The sequence below is a fragment of the Alosa sapidissima genome, chromosome 8, assembly GCF_018492685.1.
Source record: "Alosa sapidissima isolate fAloSap1 chromosome 8, fAloSap1.pri, whole genome shotgun sequence".
NCBI lineage: Eukaryota > Metazoa > Chordata > Actinopteri > Clupeiformes > Clupeidae > Alosa > Alosa sapidissima.
In genome coordinates this window covers 23,405,928-23,424,735 of record NC_055964.1, presented here as the reverse complement: position 1 = coordinate 23,424,735, position 18,808 = coordinate 23,405,928, and the positions used below count along the sequence as shown (strand labels likewise).

Sequence of the window (18,808 nt, the reverse complement as noted above, 5' to 3'; positions counted from 1 at the left end):
CTCTCACACGCACACCCATACACATACACAGTTCACTGGTAGAGGAGACGAGAGGAGGGGGAGGGGGGGGGGGGGGGGGGGAGGAGGGGCATACAAAGACAGACAAGAGACTCTCACAGTCTCTCCCACAGACCACATGCATGTCAGTGCTCTTCTTTGTTGAGTTTAAAGGAAAGGCTTTCCGACCAATTTCAGTTAGCATTTGCCACTCGTAAGGTCAGCCCATCACATCTGAACAAATCCACTGAGATTTCTCAAGATAAAAACAGAATGCCCCCCCCCCACACACACACACACACACACACACACATACACAAACCACCCTGCACATTCTCCTACTTTAATGCCTGACAGTGGATTGGGTCAGTGTTGGCATGCATGCCCTGGGAAATGAGAGTCTTTTAAAGGCCTCTGCTTTGCACAACTGCTTGAGTGACTCTGAGGCAGAATAATGTAGGCTACTGCTGCCTGGCTGTGGGATGAATGCAGTAAGGAAGCCCAGTGTGTGTCCACATCTGAGACACAGACTGTCTGAATATGTCTTGTCTCCAACGGCATAAAGGGCTTTATTATGAGCATCTCATAAGCAGTCAGTCAGACCCTTCACCCCAGTCAATTTGTGTGCCGTTTGAACATTCATGATGAGGAACATGAGAAGAGAATAGAGGCTCTGCGCTTTCCATTTAGAGAATGACTTTAGGGCTTTGCATGCTATGAGGCTGTGGCATTATCCACCTCAATGAGATTAAATGCAGATTAAACATTGTAAATGAGATTCCATCTATCTCGGCTAAAGGTATAGGTTTCATAAGGATCAAATTATTTTACATCATTGTCTTATAAAAGATGCAGTGGCCTATACAATTGCTTAGTGATTGTATACCTGTTCACATGTAAAGAAATGTAAAGAGCTACAACTTACCAAAAGCAACTGATCAATGGAATAGGTTCAGTGCACTCTTCAGATATGGCCAGTCCTGGTGTGTTTGGCAAAGATGGAAGGAAAAAATGGAGCACATGAGTCTGAGGGTCATACTTATCCAACCAAGGCAGATTAGGTACATTCAAGAACAGGTACACAGTGATACTGACTGAACCATACACAGGTGAGAAAATACCATAAGGGACTCTTGGTATTCAGAGTGGTACATTGTTTGGGTCATATCACTATTAGACTAAATGCTCTTTCTTAATGCATGACAACAGGACATTATCAAACAAAGATAACGAGATGTATGGCCATTGAAACAGAATAACCACCCTTTCAACAAAAGGGGCAGAGCTGGTTTTCAGTGGCATATGCCTACTAAAATAGGCTACCATTCTAAGAAGCATTATTATTTACCCTGATTGCAATCACATTTTTGTAAGGCTTTTACTTTCATGTGAAGCAACAAGAAGTATTTTCAAGAATACACACACTCAGTCAACCAGCAAATACCCTCTATGGTGGATTACTCAAGAGAAGCAAATCATTTATAAGCTCGACGTCATCATGATAGACTATCAATAAAAAGCTCTCCTGTTTTACAGGACAATGGGAGAGGCTTTGTAGCCTTGACTAGTAATGACTAGTCTTCCATGCATGAGGTGTTCTGGTCATCCAAGAACCTGCACGCCTACTTCAATGACGGTCAGATCTCTTCATGCACAAAGCAAATACAGCCTTGGCGATGACTTTGTGGGTATGGCCCATGCTCACTCAGTACAGTACCATAATTAGGATAAGGTACAAAACGAGGATTATGATATGGCAGCAGAACATTCGAATTAACTTAAGGACGACAACCTTAGGCTCCTAGTTAAATCCCCGATCAGTTATGCACAAGGTTAAGGCTTACAGCGTGGATTGTAGCCTACACACCCTTTCATGAAAGGACGTTGGTTTACGAATTAATTAATAGGCTTCTTTACATCATTGCACTACATTATTCACTGCAAACAGACAAATAAGTGAGCATGCTATGTCTTTATGTAAGGCTGCAACGGTGTTGCAGGAATGTAGAATAGTCACAGACAAAGCGAAGAAACGCCCCCTGCGTATGAATAGCAGGCTATGGGTACAAGTAAAACCCATTGTGAGGACTATGTTGTAGCGTATATTGCAGATCTGGTGGCGACCACATCGGCCTGTCATTGTTTGACGAGAAAAAAACCCCATAATGTTATAACTTAACTTAGCCTATCATTTATAATAGACTACCCAATGCCTCAATCTGATCCTATAGATGCTATCCGTCTAGCCAAGTCAACGCATTATGCACGACCAACGGTTAATGTTAAGATTCAAGATTTCAAGGTGGTTGCATGACATTATAGAGATTAATGTTAACGTTAGGCCTACTTGATTTAGGCTTATCTGGATCCTATGTAGCTGATCATAGGCACCGAAAAAGTGTCTTTTTATTGTGACATTTGCTAGGTTATATTGCGAAAGATGTTACTTTGAGAAGCACTGTCTGGCCTAGACAGTTACGTTAAAGGGAAACCCGTATAAAGACATAAAACACACAACAAAAAACATTCACCCAAACGGTGATAGAAGCCACCACTTACCGGGTATATCAGACGAGGTCAAAATCGCGAATGCAATACATTGATTAAGACCGTAATGCACTCCCACCGCCTTTGTAGCAAGTTTGCCCTTATATTTTTGTTCTGGTAGACTGACTGGTCGCTGCTGCCTCGATCGAATGTATAACAACTGAACTGTCAGTATTTAAATTCCAACAAGCTTAACAACAATGTAGGCCTATCGTCAGCGAGTTGGGATGTCGCCTGAAATATTCGTAAATATCGATGGCTCTGATAGTAAGTGATGGTGTGAAAAATCCTTTCTTCTGTAATGTCACTCTCGACAGCAGTAAAGGCTTGTCCCCTTGGTATTTTCTCTGTTCCTCTGAGCCCTCGCCCTATGAAAATTATGCTATCTCTTTAAAGAAGTATGCTTCCGGGGTCTACTGAAAAATGCACAGAGGGCGGGTTTAGCGTACAGCTGGAGATCTGTCATTAATCTGATTCGTTGTTTGGATCGAGACATCCAATAGAATCATCGTATGAATGCCTTATTTGGATATATTAGAATGGAGTAAATATATTCTGACGCAGAGCCATATCATTGGTTTTGTTTTAAGGAGGCGTTTCACTGAACACGCCCAGTACACGTGCTATTTGTCCCAGTCTCAGCTCGAACAGAGAGGAAGGCCTTCACAGCAAGAGGAAGTCTTCAAAGCCATATCGAGACTGAAATAGTGGCCAGGAAAATATTCTCCGCTACAGAGTAGCCTAGTAGGCCTACAGTTTGACAAGTGAATCCTAGTAATAAGACAATGTAACGTATGACCATGTTAAAATGAAAAATACAATGTTGCATCTATTTCCAAGAACTGTGTCATCCAAAACAATGCAGTAGGCCTAATGCCATCCTTGATATCTCCAACCTCTGGCATTCGTAGCCAAGCGCAGGCCTAATGCTTAGTCTGCATGGTGGCGTTTAATAGATTAATGAGGGTTCCCAGGCATTGAAGGATAATACATTCAAGTGTACATCTCAATCATTTTGTTTCTGTGCTTCAGGGAAATTATTACTTCTCCTGAGCTGAAACTAGGAAGAGGCATGTCTGCTTTAGTTGCATATTGAATTTTTTCACAACTTAGGCCTACTACCCTAACAACTGCCATGATTTATATTGTAGTGAGTTGTTTAATTACATTTGTGTCTATTCCTAGATAAAAAAAAAAAAAAGCAATTCCAAAGGTAACACAAGTGATACTGAAAAATGAAACAAAACAAAACATACTTCACACCAACTGTGTTTTCAAATAATAGCCTACATTTTTAAACTGTTTGGGTAAAGAACATGCTTTGCATCCATCCTGATTACCTCTGTTTTGTGATAATGGCCATTTCCTTCGACACAAGTCTTGTTTTGCACATCAGCCTGTCCAGTTGCCACTGAGAATTCACTTAATTCGATTCATTTTTATTTTGCTTTGATTCCTCAGATATTCTAATTCAATCTCTATACCCAGAACATGCTCTTCTGCTCCCTTTCAGCTTTAAAGTATCTGGATAATCTAAGATTATTTATTTTGGGACTCCTGTTTTGTTTAACTTTGGGCAGTTTTGCCTAATACCATATCATGTTCACTTTTAAGAGGTAAAATCCAATCAATCTGTGCAATTCTTTTTATGACTGTTATAACATCTGGACCTGGACTGACGTGTTGTACATTATTCAATCAGCAATCTTTTTCTGATACACAAATGTGGGTGTCTGGACACTTTCTTCAGTGTGAGTGTGGTGTTGCCACGAGAAACTACTTTAGGCCTATAATATCTTCATAAGTGGTCACATGGATGACTACATGTGTTGATAACTAAATGACTAAATGTGTTGTTGCAGGGTGCATAGGTTTTGCACAGTTTCCCTAAAATGCTAGACTGTTATAACAGACATATTATCATAGCCCTGTTGTCTGTTTAGGTCAAGATGTAAAATATGATGCCTGAATGTGAGACAGTCATGAAAACGAATTATCTGAAAATACAGCAGCTACACTGACATAGTATTTTCTGCGAGACATCCCTATTTAATCACTTGTGTAGTCAGTTTGACATTGAGACATTGCTCAAAGTTGTACTTGTAGATATCAAAATGTGGGAATCTGGGGATCGAGGTCTCAGGCTTCAAAAGTAAAAACAGATTAAATATGTGTTTTTGAACAACCAAAAAAACTGATGCCTTTTAATGCTTCTATTGACCCAAGCCTGAGTTAGCATAGTTTTAAAAGTCTGCCAGACTTTCTGATACTGCAATGTCCACCAGATGGTGCCATTTCATTAACCAGAGGTTCATGTCGTGCCTTTCTCAGGGGCAGTAGCCTATAGTTGGTACAGTTGTTCAGTTGTAAACTCACATACAGACCTGACACAGGCAATACTTGTTTTGACTGTCTGTGTCCAGTCTGTGCAAAAGCCCATAAAACGTTTTTAAGGGAGAAGAGGGATGTTTAATGTTTTAGGACTTACAAACCAGAAGATCTTGGATTTTTTTCGGTTTCCGACAATAAAAAAGCAATATCAAGCCTCATAAATGCCTCATTCAAACTGATGAGAATTTAGACTAGGCCTTCTACTCCATTATAATTGCAAATGTATTGAATATTTTGTTCATATATTTGTCTTGGGCCATAATGTACAAGCCAAATTGATTATACAAAAATATTGCTTTTTTTTATTTAAAGGTGTTTTGTGGATCTCTCACTGCCACCTGTTCGAATTGGACATGAACCTGTCACCTTCTCAAACAACTCCCATTGGTTATCTGTGATTAAGAACCGCCTACTTACATGTTTGCCAGGCTTGTATTGGTAGGTCTTTATGTCAATAATGTCAATATAAACCCCATCCCTCGGAGCACTAGTAAATCCTTACTTTTCACTCTCATCATGGCGTTATTATAAGCGGACCGTCGCGTCAAAGTGAAATGTCAACATGTAATTTCTCAGTTCCTTGTTTAGCTCTTCACGATTTAATGGTTCAGGTGGACGGAGAAATGTAAGCGGAGATGCCACAGGCGGTTGGGATTTATGCTCGTTGAAAGTGTCCCGTTTTGAACTCGTGAACAGCGCTTTGAACACTCGCGGAAATGTCCCTTCTGTGCGTCCGAGGTGGGTTTTCTTTTCTTTTCTATTCTGAGAAAAAAAATATTACCCCAAAGAAAGTAGGCCTACAATAGATAGAATGTGCAATACTTTTTTAAAGTGTGCAATAGATACTTTGAAATGCTAATCGCATTATTAACAGGCTAAGGGTCTCACATATGAATCAATTTAAAGACTGTTGCTAAGATCTAGCTATTTAGAATAGCTTATTATCACACCTTTAACACTATAACCCTATAAGAATCTTTGACAGTAGCCTAATATGAGACATTGCCTAAGTCTCATGCATATCTTTGACAGTAGCCTAAAATGAGACATTGCCTAAGTCTCATGCATGAACATATTCTTACACCAAACTAGTAAATTCTGCAATAGCATAAGCGAGGTTTCCTTATGGGAATAAAGCCTATCCAATTCAAATGACAGATCTGTAATATTGTCATCAACATTCCTTAGCTATACATCAATCACAATCACCCCCCTATGCAGTAATGGTTCATCTCTCCTCTGTCGGCTTTGGTGGGCATGCAGGCTGCCTGCTCAGAACCTGTCAAAAGTGTCAACATCCATTCAGTGTCTTTTGTGTGGCTTGAACTGGCAAGATTCAAAAGTCCTCTCTGACAGTGGCAGGTGCAGTCTTCGATTCTGGCGAAAGGTTGTTAATATTTGAGTTGAAAAGCCAATCAACCCCTCCATTCTCTGTGCTCCTGAGGCAATGTGTTCACTGGCTGAAAAGTGTTTGGGTCAGTCTGAGGACTGGCACCAGCCAAAACTGTGCACAAACACCAGACACACTAGTGCACACACTGGATGGACAGCAAAATGAATGTTGACTGTTTTGTTGATATCTTGTTTAAAAGTGGACCACTTAAACACAGTGGGTGTACTGTAATGGTAATTCATATTGTAAACAAACCAACAAAAAACTCTGTTTTTAAGCTACCTCCCATGCAGCTCTGAAATGGTTAGTCATTTTGGAAAGTTAAATATGAATGAAGAATGGATCTTGAAAAAAACATTAGTTTTATTCTTTATGCTGGTTATAGAGGAAAGGAGTTACAGAACTCCCCCATTCACTTTCCTAAGACCATTATGATGACCGAGCCAATAAATGTTCTATTCCTAAGTATCCCAAAGCACTTGTGTGTGTGTGTGTGTGTGTGTGTATTCTAGGGGTTATATAGTGTGTTGTATTGCTTGTCACAATTCTACACTGACAAAATGAGCCATAAACAATCTTGGACAACCAACATGGTGCTTCAGGAGCATGGAGGGGAGCACAGGCAAATATTACCAACCTTTTGTGAAACTGAAATCAAATCGTAAACTGCATTTTACATGCAAAGAAGTGGAAATAACTCTGAGGGGGGAAGTAGATGTGTGTGTGTGTGTGTGTGTGTGTGTGTGTGAGTGAGTGTGCATGTTTGAGTGTTTATGAGAAAAAGAAAAAGACAGAAAGAGAGAGAGAGATGGATGGAGAGAGAAAGTGGCGGTGAGTTGGAGAGCTGTAATGGGCACTTGAGTCGGGCAGGGCAGTACAGATTCAAACTCGCAGGGCCAGAGGGGGTGGGGGGGGGGGGGTGTAATCCTCCGGCCATCTGGTGCTGTGCTGTGCGCATCTCACATGGGCCGGGACGCACTCAAACACAGCGACACAATCCCACTTCCTGTCTGAGCCCTCTCACTTGTTCAGCCTCTAGCGCAGACTCCCAGTGTCAGAGTAGTTTCCCCAAGGTTCCCATGTCTGCACTCTGATTTATGTCATTTGACTGTCTGTAGCAGTTCAATCATGTTTTTTTTTTTTTTTACTAAGAGCTTCTTTTCAGGTGCAGATTACATTTAGTGTTATTTAATAATCTCACTGGATCACTGAGTCCTAACACATCTCCCCTTATTCAATGTGTAAGTAGTTTAGCTTGTGCATTGTAAAAGGTGTTGTAAAAGCTACCAGTTATGAAATTCTCAGGGTCCATTTTCAGTGGATTAGTCATACCTGTTTCTGGGCCCCTAAAACTGGTGACAATTTACCGTTATCATTATTAACTGAGTGAATGAAAAAAGAATGCATGAATGAAGGCAAATGCAACTGGCTTCAAGTTGAGGATGTTTTATGATGGGAGCCTTGATGTTTGAGTTCATCCTATATTCCCCACCTTTGGCCACCATTGCAAATTGTGAGAAGTACAAGTACTTCACTTTGGTTGACATCCACTGACCATAACAACGACCTGAATCACCTCTCACAGCCATAATCTTCATCTCTGTGTTGTTTTCTCTTCAAAGGCTTTCCCTCCGGATGCCAGATATTAAGAAATGTCCATAACTTTGATTGTCTGAATGCGGAGAGTTTCACAGCATGTCTGTCAGTTGTCAGCTATAGCATGTCTTGTTTAAATATAGGCTATCTGGTTTCCGTGAACTTCATCAAAAATCTAATTTTTAAACAAACTTTCTTTTTCCTTTTCATTTATTACCTCCATTTATCACGGTCACTCATTCTCTCATGGACCCAACTGACATACTGAACATGGAATTAAAAGTAGCACACACACTGCAAGTACATTTGCCAATTAAAGTGTGGGGTTGGCGAGTGTCCTCGATCAGCTCCACTATCTCCGTTCTGCCCCACAGTGAGCTGTCTTCAGCTGCCCAGGCCTCTCTGTCTCTGGGCCACATCTGTAATTGGATAATTTCCAAGGGGATCTGGCAGCCCCTTTAGCACACCACACACACACATACACACATATATATCATTCACAAGGCAGTGTAGATGGTCGAGACAGAGTAAACTCGAAGCACACTTTTTTTCAACACTTTTTTTGACTCTGAAGACGCTGTGCTTTTCACCCATTAAATATTTAATAATCAATAATAAAAAGTTATTCCTGTGGTTCAGTCATCTGAAATGGCCCATTGTGTTTCAAACTCATTTTGATGCCACACTGACTAAGGAGAATGGAGTCTTTGACATTGCCAACGTGTGCCCAGAATACCTGGTATTGCACTATGGGACATTGTTGTTGCATTGTGCTGGAGCGTGACATTTTTTGTCAGTTTTAGACAAATTGGGTACCCCCTTAGCATGAAATGGGCACTCAGTCTGTTAAAAATTGACAAAAAGTGGAATTCCTACATCGCATTACTTTAATGGGGAGCAATACAAGTGTTTAGTGTCAGTTAGTGGGTGACTGTAGGTGCGGTGCTGAGGTTTTCACTCGCAGGTGGACATACCTGAGAGTCTGAGAAAGTCAATTTGAACACGACAACACTTGATGAGCAGCCAAAAGAAAAAGGTGCCTGAGATTGTGTTTGTGTCTCACCTCATTACTGAGAGATGGTGCAGCCATGTTGATCCCAATGCTTTCAGTAGAACCATCAATATTTGACTGTGTTATTAGTGTGCTATTTCTGTTCCGCCTTCTAAATTATAGCTGTGGGAGAAGCTAGTGCTGAACATCTTTTTGAGATTTGCATGAAGAACAACATTTTAATGGATCAATTTGTAGATAAGGGAATAAAGGTAGCAATAACTTTAATGTCATTCAGTTATGGTCTGTGTAACTAAAGTGCCTGTCATGGTATTTATTTGGAAAAGAAACCTGTTTTTTTTATCAAAAGATTGAATGTCCAAGTAACTTCATGTCTTTATGTCTCTCTTTCTTTCAGTTAAGAAAGCAAAGCTTGAAGGACCTCCAGGTAAGATAACCAGCATACTTAACCTTTCCTTCAGGTTAGTTTGAAATCTTTAGCATATTGTGTTGTTGAGTTATACTGTATGTAGCATGTATATGCCATGCCTGTAGCATCATACTCTGTCAGGGAACTTACTCCCAGACTACCTGTTCAAGCTGTGGCATTTGCTTGGATGATCACTCTCAACCCACAACCTCCCTCGGCCCTCGCACCTCCCACTTCCTTGGTAAGGAATAGAATGGGGGGTATAGCAATAGATCCTGCTTTATTCCTACCTGCACAATAGATTGTTGCCTGATCCCTGCAAAGCACTTCAGCACCCTGGCTAGGGGCCTCGCCAAAACAGGCTTTTTGCTCACTTCTCTTTAGGCAAATTTGGGACATGAACTCGTGATGAACTTGGGACATTCAATCGGTCTAAATGCTTGATGGGAAATGGGAAAGGGTCTTTATATGGAGCTTGATGTATTGTTGTTCTTAAATTGCGTTCTGTGTTGCACCCGTACAGAGAATGTGGGAAATTGTGTCAGTGTAATGCTGGCATGGAAACAATGTCATTGTGTTCCAAAGGTGCACCTGGAGAGAGGGCAAACATTAGGAAAGATTAGGCTGGCCAGATGCTTTGTTTTGGTCCATGACTGGCCTGCACTTTAGGGGATGATGAACTGATGCATTTGTGTCTGTTTTTTGAATGACAAACATTACCCAATGGCAAGTTATTACCCGGCATGTAATGCATGGCCAAGTTGGCAGCTGGACCCCGACCTTTCAAATATTGTTATCTCATAAAAAATAAAAAAAACAGAAAATATATAATAATGAACTAGTTGTCCGATTGCTTCCTTTAATTCCACAGCTGTCCTTATTGTGGCTGTTTTGGTCCCCATACTCCTGGAGGAATTGGCTATGGAAGCATAATAATAATAATAATAATAAAAGAGCACTTTGGGTTGCACTCTGTGCAAAAAAAATGTGCTATATGAATAAAGTTACCTTACCTTCCCTATAATATCTGAGTCTCTGCATGCCATGTATGGATCAGATCAGACACCAACACTCTACCAGTGTTCATGATACAGTGGCAAATTCAGGTTATGAGATTACTGAAGGACCTATGTAGTTGAGTGGTTCAGCCCTGTGCTGGGGAACTTGCAGCACCTCCGATTGGGAGTTGGCCGTGGTAGCAAAGAAGACGTCTGTCACTGGCACGACTCTTAAAGGAGCTATGTGGAGTTCTGTCCAGCCACACGTCACTCTTCATTGACTTGCATTGCAGTGCATGTTCAGTGCCACACATGGTCTAAACTTTAAAGTGAGATCACTAAAGAACTGGGCCGACGCTTTGCATAGTTGCTTTGCATGTTAACTTCAGTGGATATCTGGGTAATAGAGAGCTTAGGTGTTTTTGACATTATGTCAAAAAGGTTGTTCCTTCACATTCATTCACATGTTGATGTTTCTAGGTCATTTGTTTTTTTTAACTGAAAAAAAAACTCAACATAGCACCTTTAGAGTGTTGGGAAAGAGGTTTACTCAACATTCTACAGACTAGACTCGTCCACTCACACCCCTCAGTCCCATCTGGGTCACAGCACCGATGTAACCTGCATTGTGTTGGCTGGATGCACTGAGCTTTTGGAGGACACGTTCCTGTCTTGTGGTTGCCTTTGGTTTTCATGTTTACTCATAGGAAGCTGTTTCAGAATAGAATAGGTCTTTATTGTCATTGTTATAGGTACAACGAAATTTAAAGTGCTTTCCCATCAGTGCATCATTCATGAGTCTATAAAAATATAATTTAAGTGCTAGTGTTACTTAAGAATAAATAAAAGAATAAATAGAAACATATAAAACAGAATTAGCAGCATACATAAACACACACAGTCAAATACACCCATTGCATAAAAAACAGTATGAACACAGTCATTGCATAAAAACAGAGTTTAGTTGAGTTACACAGACCTATTCTGCATATTAATGGGGGATACAGATGTGTCATCTCAGCAAAGCCAGTGTGTATTTACCACAGAGGATGCAGGTTCCCTTCAGATGAACATATAGACAAAATGGGCCTTCTTCATTTAGGAGTTACACACAACCATCCTTAAAGAGGAGAAATGACCTTTTTCAAATGCATCACTAAACCTACAACTCTAGTGAGACAAGAACATGTGTGTCGGCCCAGTTTGATGCACTGAGTGAACTGGTTTATCAAGGTGCCAGGAGGCAAATGTTACTCTACCTTGGGATTTAATTGATGCTTCATGTCTCTGAAGGTTTTTTCTACAATAATGGTGGAAGTTTATATGGTGTAATAGATTTAGGAATTAGCAATATAGTGCAATTCATCATTTCACAGGGCGACTTTATTTAGATGTCATGTCAATGTACATGATGTCAATGTGTGATATGATGTACATTAGAGTAATGCATTCTTTAGGAAATTGATTTATGTAGTATTTAGTTGTGTACTGAATGCTATATATTTCATCAAAACAATAAGGAATACATTTCGTCACACTACTTGATAAATGTTACATTGTCATAATAAGTACTTATTCAAAAGGCATGGCTTGGAAGCTGACCATATCATTTGCTTTATGCTAAGCACACTGCAGAGATAGGTAATCACTTGTTACTTAGAATATCTCACAAAAGTGAGTACACCCCTCACATTTTTGTAAATATTGTATTATATCTTTTCATGAGACAACACTGAAGAAATGGCACTTTGTTACAATGTAAAGTAGTCAGTGTACAGCTTGTATAACAGTGTAAATTTACTGTCCTGTCAAAATAACTCAACACCATTTCAGCCATTCATGTCTAAACCGCTGGCAACAAAAGTGAGTACACCCCTAAGTGAAAATGTCCAAATTGGGCCCAGTTAGCCATTTTCTCTCCCCGGTGTCATGTTACTTGTTAGTGTTACAAGGTTTCAGATGTAAATGGGGAGCAGGTGTGTTAAATTTGGTGTTATCGCTCTCACACTCTCTCCTACTGGTCACTGGAAATTCAACATGGCACCTCATGAGAACTCTCTGAGGATCTGAAAAAAGAATTGTTGCTCTACATAAAGATGCCCTAGGCTATAAGATTGCCAACACCCTGAAACCGAGCTTTAGCACGGTGGCCAAGACCATACAGCGATTTAACAGGACCGGTTCCACTCAGAACAGGCCTCGCCACGTGCTCAGCGTCATATCCAGAGGTTGTCTTTGGAAAATAGACGTATGAGTGCTGCCAGTATTGCTGCAGAGGTTGAAGGGATGGGGGGTCAGCTTGTCAGTGCTCAGACCAAGCACACTGCATCAAATTGGTCTGCATGGCTGTCGTCCCAGAAGGAAGCCTCTTCTAAAGATGATGCACAAGAAAGTCCGCAAACAGTTTGCTGAAGACTAAGGGCATGGATTACTGGAACCATGTCCTGTGGTCTGATAAGACCAAGATAAACTTATTTGGTTCAGATGGTGTCAAGCGTGTGTGGCAGCAACCAGGTGAGAAGTACAAAGACAAGTGTGTCTTGCCTAGAGTCAAGCATGGTGGTGGGAGTGTCATGGTGTGGGGCTGCATGAGTGCTACCGGCAGTGGGGAGCTACAGTTCATTGAGGGAACCATGAATGCCAACATGTACTGTGACATACTGAAGCAGAGCATGATTCCCTCCCTTCGGAAACTGGGCTGCAGGGCAGTATTCCAACATGATAACGACTCCAAACACACCTACAAGACGGCCACTGCCTTGATAAAGAAACTGAGGGTAAAGGTGATGGACTGGCCAAGCATGTCTCCAGACATAAACCCTATAGTATACAGTATATATAGTCTTTTGCTCCCGTGAGGTAAATTTGGTCTCTGCATTTATCCCAATCCGTGAATTAGTGAAACACACTCAGCACACAATGAACACACAGTGAGATGAAGCACACACTAATCACACACACACGAAACACCACTAAACGGAGATTCATTCTTTTCAAAGCACACAGTACAGTTGTACAGTTTTACCGATGTTATCAGAAGTTATCGCGGGCCGCCATTGGCCCCCGGGCCACACTTTGAGAACCTATGCTATAGAGCATCTGTGGGGCATCCTCAAACGGAAGGTGGAGGAGCCCAAGGTCTCTAACATCCACCAGCTCTGTGATGTCGTCATGGAGGAGTGGAAGAGGATTCCAGTGGCAACCTGTGAAGCTCTGGTGAACTCCATGCCCAAGAGGGTTACGGCAGTGCTGGAAAATTGACACTTTAGGCACAATTTGGACATTTTCACTTAGGGGTGTACTCACTTTTGTTGCCAGCGGTTTAGACATTTATGGCTGTGTCATGTGATGTCAGTCATGTCATGGTGCATTTTATAATGTGAGTTGCTCATAAAGTTGTCTGGTAACACTTTATTATACCTAATTAATGCCTGTATTAGTGACTTGTAAGGCAACATTAATCATTTGTTAGGCGTGTATTCACAAATTTCTTGTTCATGACGAATTAGGCCTTTATTCTTAATATAATTTTAATAATGACCTAGTAAGCCTTGATCTCTACTTACTAATTAGTAGTTCAATAGTTCTATTCACATTCCGTAATTTGCAAACAGATATAATAGCATAATAGAAAAGCATGTTTAGCGAAGTCTCTGGCCAGGGTCCTGAAGTGATTTGCGGGATCGTGCAGGAGTCAACTGCACAGGCAGGAGTCGTGCAAGATTCCGCCATACACCCCTTTATTCTTTAACTATGGAAGACGGGAGGCGTAAGGGTAGGTGGTGGGTTGCGAGCGGAGTAACGTCAATGATGCGATTTCAGCAGGTAGACTGCGAATAAATAACCTTACTGATTAAAGAAGGAGGCGTGGCAAATTCTGTTATGCTCCTCCCAAACTTCCGTTGTAAACGCCATTTCACTAATTCACATTCCGTAATTTGCGAACAGATAGCCTATAATAGCATAATAGAAAAGCATGTTTGGCGAAGTCTCTGGCCAGGGTCCTGAAGTGATTTGCGGGATCGTGCAGGAGTCAACTGCGCAGGCAGGAGTCATGCAGGATTCCGCCATACACCCCAAAAAATGTGTTAAAGATGAGGGACCCTATAGCCAGGACCACACGAACAAATTCAACGGGAGAGCGTAGTGATAGGCGTCGGAGGACCATGGGCCGAGAGTTTTGAGAGCTTGATCGGACAGGCCGTTATTTACCGCGTTGGTGGCTGCACCATAAAATAATGAGTCGATAACGGCCTGCTGGCATTCCGATTTGCGTTAGAACAGCGTTGAGCTGCGTTTGAAACCAGAAGCGAGTAACGGAGTGTCCTTAGTCTGGAGGGGGGATCTATCCATGCGATGGAAAAAGTAATTAGCCAAATTGTATAGGGCTGCAGGAAAGAGTAGATGTTGAAAATGACAGCCCAAAACACACGGTTGTGAAGTTCAACATCTAATGCACCACAATTTTAGCAATAAGCAATTAAAATAGGCTATACTGTAGCTAACCGCGGTAACTATTACGGCAAGAGAAGTGCTGAGCAGCAACACATTATTAGAGAGGATTCCGAGGAACAGAGCAGAGCTACACGCTGGTGCAGGTGCTCCAAGGGTCAGAGAAGTAACGGAGCAGAGCTACACGCTGGTGTAGGTGCTCCCTTGGTCAGCTAGGGAAGGGCTTTAATATGCTGGCACTCTCTGAACACGGACGAAGGCAAAAACTCCTAGACATTTAAATGAGAAAAATTCCTTTCCTTTCCCTCTTAGCAATGAGTGACAGCTCTTGTGTATCAGCTGCCTTACGGCCAACGCCGGCATTGAGTTAGGGTAAAGCGATGCTCCCTTAAATACATTTTGTGATCACCACATAGATTATATTTTGTTACAATTTTTATGTAGACATGGTCTCAGATGAGATGTCGAGACGGGATCGGGTGGTGGCACCAATCCAGGGAAAGAGGGGTGAGGAAGAACCAGGGACACGGTCCCTGGATGGGAAAAAAACGTGGGCTTGAACGCGGTTCGCGCCGGCGGAAGATGATGGGGAAAGGGAAAAGGTAGTGACGCGGTCGCTACGGGGGAAGGGGGAGGAGGTTGCGCAGCACCCTGGGTAGGCAAAGAGAAAAGTGGGGAGGGTTGATTAGTTGGAAAAGAGAAAGAGGCCACTGTAGCGGAAGGCAAGGTAGAGGGCTGCACGCGAGCTGCCATAACTTGCTGAGTTGAGTGAGCAGGAGGAAAAACTGATTAGGAATAGAGAAAGAGGCCGCAGTAGCGGAAGGCAAGGTAGACAGCTGCACGCGGGCTGCCATAACTTGCTGAGTTGAAAACACATGTTGCATGAACAGAGGGGGAGACGCCAGAGGAACGGAGCTCCGCGCTGCTGCGCTGGTGCTTGGTTGATCGGCGATAGCAGTGGCTCTTAAACTTTTTGTCTGGCGACCCCCCAAAAAACATGGGCCAAGTCTCGCGACCCCCTTCTCTCTAACCGGCGGAGTTTGGTTTTGAAATGTTGTCAACATCAAAGGCATTATGTCAATGGCAGCCTTTGACTAAAAACCTTTACAAAAATAATTTAGAGAACCCTCCAATATTTTTGGCGACCCCCCCGGGGGTCCCGACCACCAGTTTGAGAACCACTGGGCTATAGTAGAAGTGGAAAGATAAGCTGTTTGTGTGAGGCGAAGGCGAAGCAGGTCTGCTTTCCCTGCGGAACGAGGGCAATCGATACCCCGCGCATCCAACTCTGCACTAATCATATGGTATGATATGGTCCGCGGAGTAGCTCTCCTTCTTCGGGTCGCGCGGCGGCTATGGCTGGTATTGCGCCGGTGATCCACTAGCATGCGATGCGAACTCCCCAAATCGCGACACTACCCTCCATGAAGACGCTTTGATGGGCGTTCCCTTTTGTAGATGGGTGGAAACCTAATACCTCCATGGTGGAAACGGCAGGGCAAGAGCAGGTAGCCTAGTAAACAACCAAACTAAAATTTTCCCTCCACTATTTTGAAATTACCGAGGGAAAGTCACATCTATAAATTAGTTTGCAAGTTGGGCGGTCATTTCAATCATGACGTTGTCCCTGTAGGATTCTAGCCACACATCATACAAACACGGAAATGTAGACACTGCTATGATTAATTTCTCTCATCTGCCATGTTTCTGTACGTTGGCGGTAACCACACTACCGGAAAATTAGGTTTTGTTTAGGCTACGTGATGATGGACCTCCCCTGCGTATTGCTCTGCTATTGGATACTCGCCTCGCGATGGACGGATTCATTTGCATAAAGTTAGGGATTGCTGAACTTTTTGACGTGCCGCAGGCACAGCACTCGTCGCACCGCATACCCAGAATCCTATGCGGGTGCGGAATTCGCTTCTCATAGAAATGAATAGGGATACTGCGTCGCTGAGTTTGCATCGCATGCTAGTGGATCACCCGCGTTAGAAACAGGCGAGCGATTGGGTGCCCGTGAAGGCGCTGGGGAAGCCAATCTGCGCGACCGGCGACTTGGCTTCTGGCTTGACCAAACGCGTCTTGCGAGCGGAGTAACGCCAATGCTGCGATTTCAGCAGGTAGACTGCGAATAAATAACCTTACTGTTTGAAAAAGGAGGCGTGGCAAATTCCATCATGCCCCTCCCGAACTTCCGTTTGTAAACGTCATTAAGTACCAAAAAAGAATATGCATAACCCACTAGTATACTGTCTGAATAAATTCCAAATAGATAGGGAGAACAATTGTAGAATAAGCAAGTATATGGCTCTATGACCTATGTATAAGTATAAGTATATATAGTATATATACTTTTTTGATCCCGTGAGGGAAATTGGTCTCTGCATTTAACCCAATCGGTGAATTAGTGAAACACAAACAGCACACAGTGTACACACAGTGAGGTGAAGCACACACTAATCCCGGCGCAGTGATCTGCCTGCTACAACGGCGGCGCTCGGGGAGCAGTGAGGGGTTAGGTGCCTTGCTCAAGGGCACTTCAGCCGTGGCCCACTGGTCGGGGCTCGCACCGGCAACCCTCCGGTTACAAGTCCAGAGTGCTAACTAGTGGGCCACGGCTGCCCCCTTCATGACTAGTAAGTACATACTGCATAGGTATTACTGATGATAATGTGCTTGCTGCTAAGGAACCAGATTTCACTTTAGAATGGAAGCCTTTCTCCCAGTTGTTAAGTGCTGTTTGACACAGCAACCTGGGCAGTGAAATACAGCAATGAGGTTGAGCCATATACTTGCTTATTCTACAACTGTTCTCCCACTATTCGGGATTTATTCAGACAGTATACTAGTGGCTTATACATATTCTCTTTTGGTACTTACTACTAGAATACAAGAATAAAGGCCTAATACATCATGAACAAGAAATTTGTGAATACACGCCTAACAAATGATTAATGTTGCCTAACATATGCCTTACAAGTCACTAATACAGGCATTAATTAGGTATGTATTAGTGGCTAACATGTGAACCTTAAAATAAATTCAACTCATTCTACTTTATGTACAGTGAAGACCATCTGCTCCGTTCAGTAATTTCTACATAAAATGCAGTGCACCTTACTTACTTGTTTAAAAACGCATATAAATCCTGTTATATAATAATGTGTAGCAGTAAAACCTTCAATGGTCTCTTCATAACACTGGGATTCACCGGCGACAGCGGGATTGCGCTTCCTCTTATGCAATGCTTAATGTATTTTATCCCTGATTGATGGCATATTATATTAGATTACAGGAGCTGATGATTTTGTTTGTTTATTATGGGAAATCGCATTTGTTTTAAAGTTCCGGGATTACACTATTCCAAACGCACATTTAGTATGTGTAAATGTAGGTCCATGACCCAAACTTTATTCATTCTAACAGAGAGTAAACTGTCACAGAGTGTGACCTAAGTGGATATGACAGAGTGTCTGTCAGTGAGGTTCCTGAAATATTTTCTGTGTAGGTCTTGAAATATTAATCTCTGCGATGAATATGAAGAATAGGATGACAGAAATTGACAACTGGATAGACTATGATATGAGCTATTAGAAACCGCAGCATTTCCAAGCCCTGATGGACAAATGCATTGCATGACAGCTCTGACATCTATCTTGAATCCAATTTTCTGATTGAAAACAGTTGTAGAGCGCTCCTACCACTGTCTATCTGCCTCAGTTGAGGTGAAAACTCAGTTATTATCCTGCATATGCATATAAGGAATGTAAGCACTCAAGTTTAGGCTATAGTGTTGTTTATTTTGTTGTTTCTATATATATGTTTTAAAGTATATCTTAGAGCTTCACTTGAATCTAATAGTTTATAGTCATCACATCTGCATCAGGAAGCCATAATTCCCATACTGTCCTATATTTTATGCAGGCGATGCCTTTATAGTCAAGACTCAAGTGAACAGAAGTTCTTTATATATTGTCTTTTCTGCCGCTTAGATACGGCCAACCATGTAG

At 42.1% G+C, this 18,808-nt stretch overlaps 2 protein-coding genes across 4 annotated transcripts in view; one reads left to right on the top strand and one right to left on the bottom strand.

The window, feature by feature from the left end:
- Positions 1-2,951, bottom strand: part of LOC121715429 (protein FAM214B) — a 20,400-nt gene extending 17,449 nt beyond the window's left edge. For all 3 annotated transcript variants that reach the window (XM_042101150.1, XM_042101149.1, XM_042101153.1), the window contains exons 1-2: positions 2,557-2,951; positions 923-977 (exon numbers count right to left, since the gene is read on the bottom strand). The gene's annotated coding sequence lies outside the window, so the exon portion shown is untranslated. The remainder of the gene's footprint in view (positions 1-922; positions 978-2,556) is intronic.
- Positions 2,952-5,556: 2,605 nt separating this feature from the next.
- LOC121715726 (protein unc-13 homolog B-like) overlaps positions 5,557-18,808 on the top strand; it is a 30,695-nt gene continuing 17,443 nt past the window's right edge. Inside the window, exons 1-2 of the mRNA XM_042101623.1 lie at positions 5,557-5,673; positions 9,334-9,363. Of these exons, the coding sequence (XP_041957557.1) occupies positions 5,652-5,673; positions 9,334-9,363 (52 nt within the window). The 5' untranslated portion in view covers positions 5,557-5,651. The remainder of the gene's footprint in view (positions 5,674-9,333; positions 9,364-18,808) is intronic.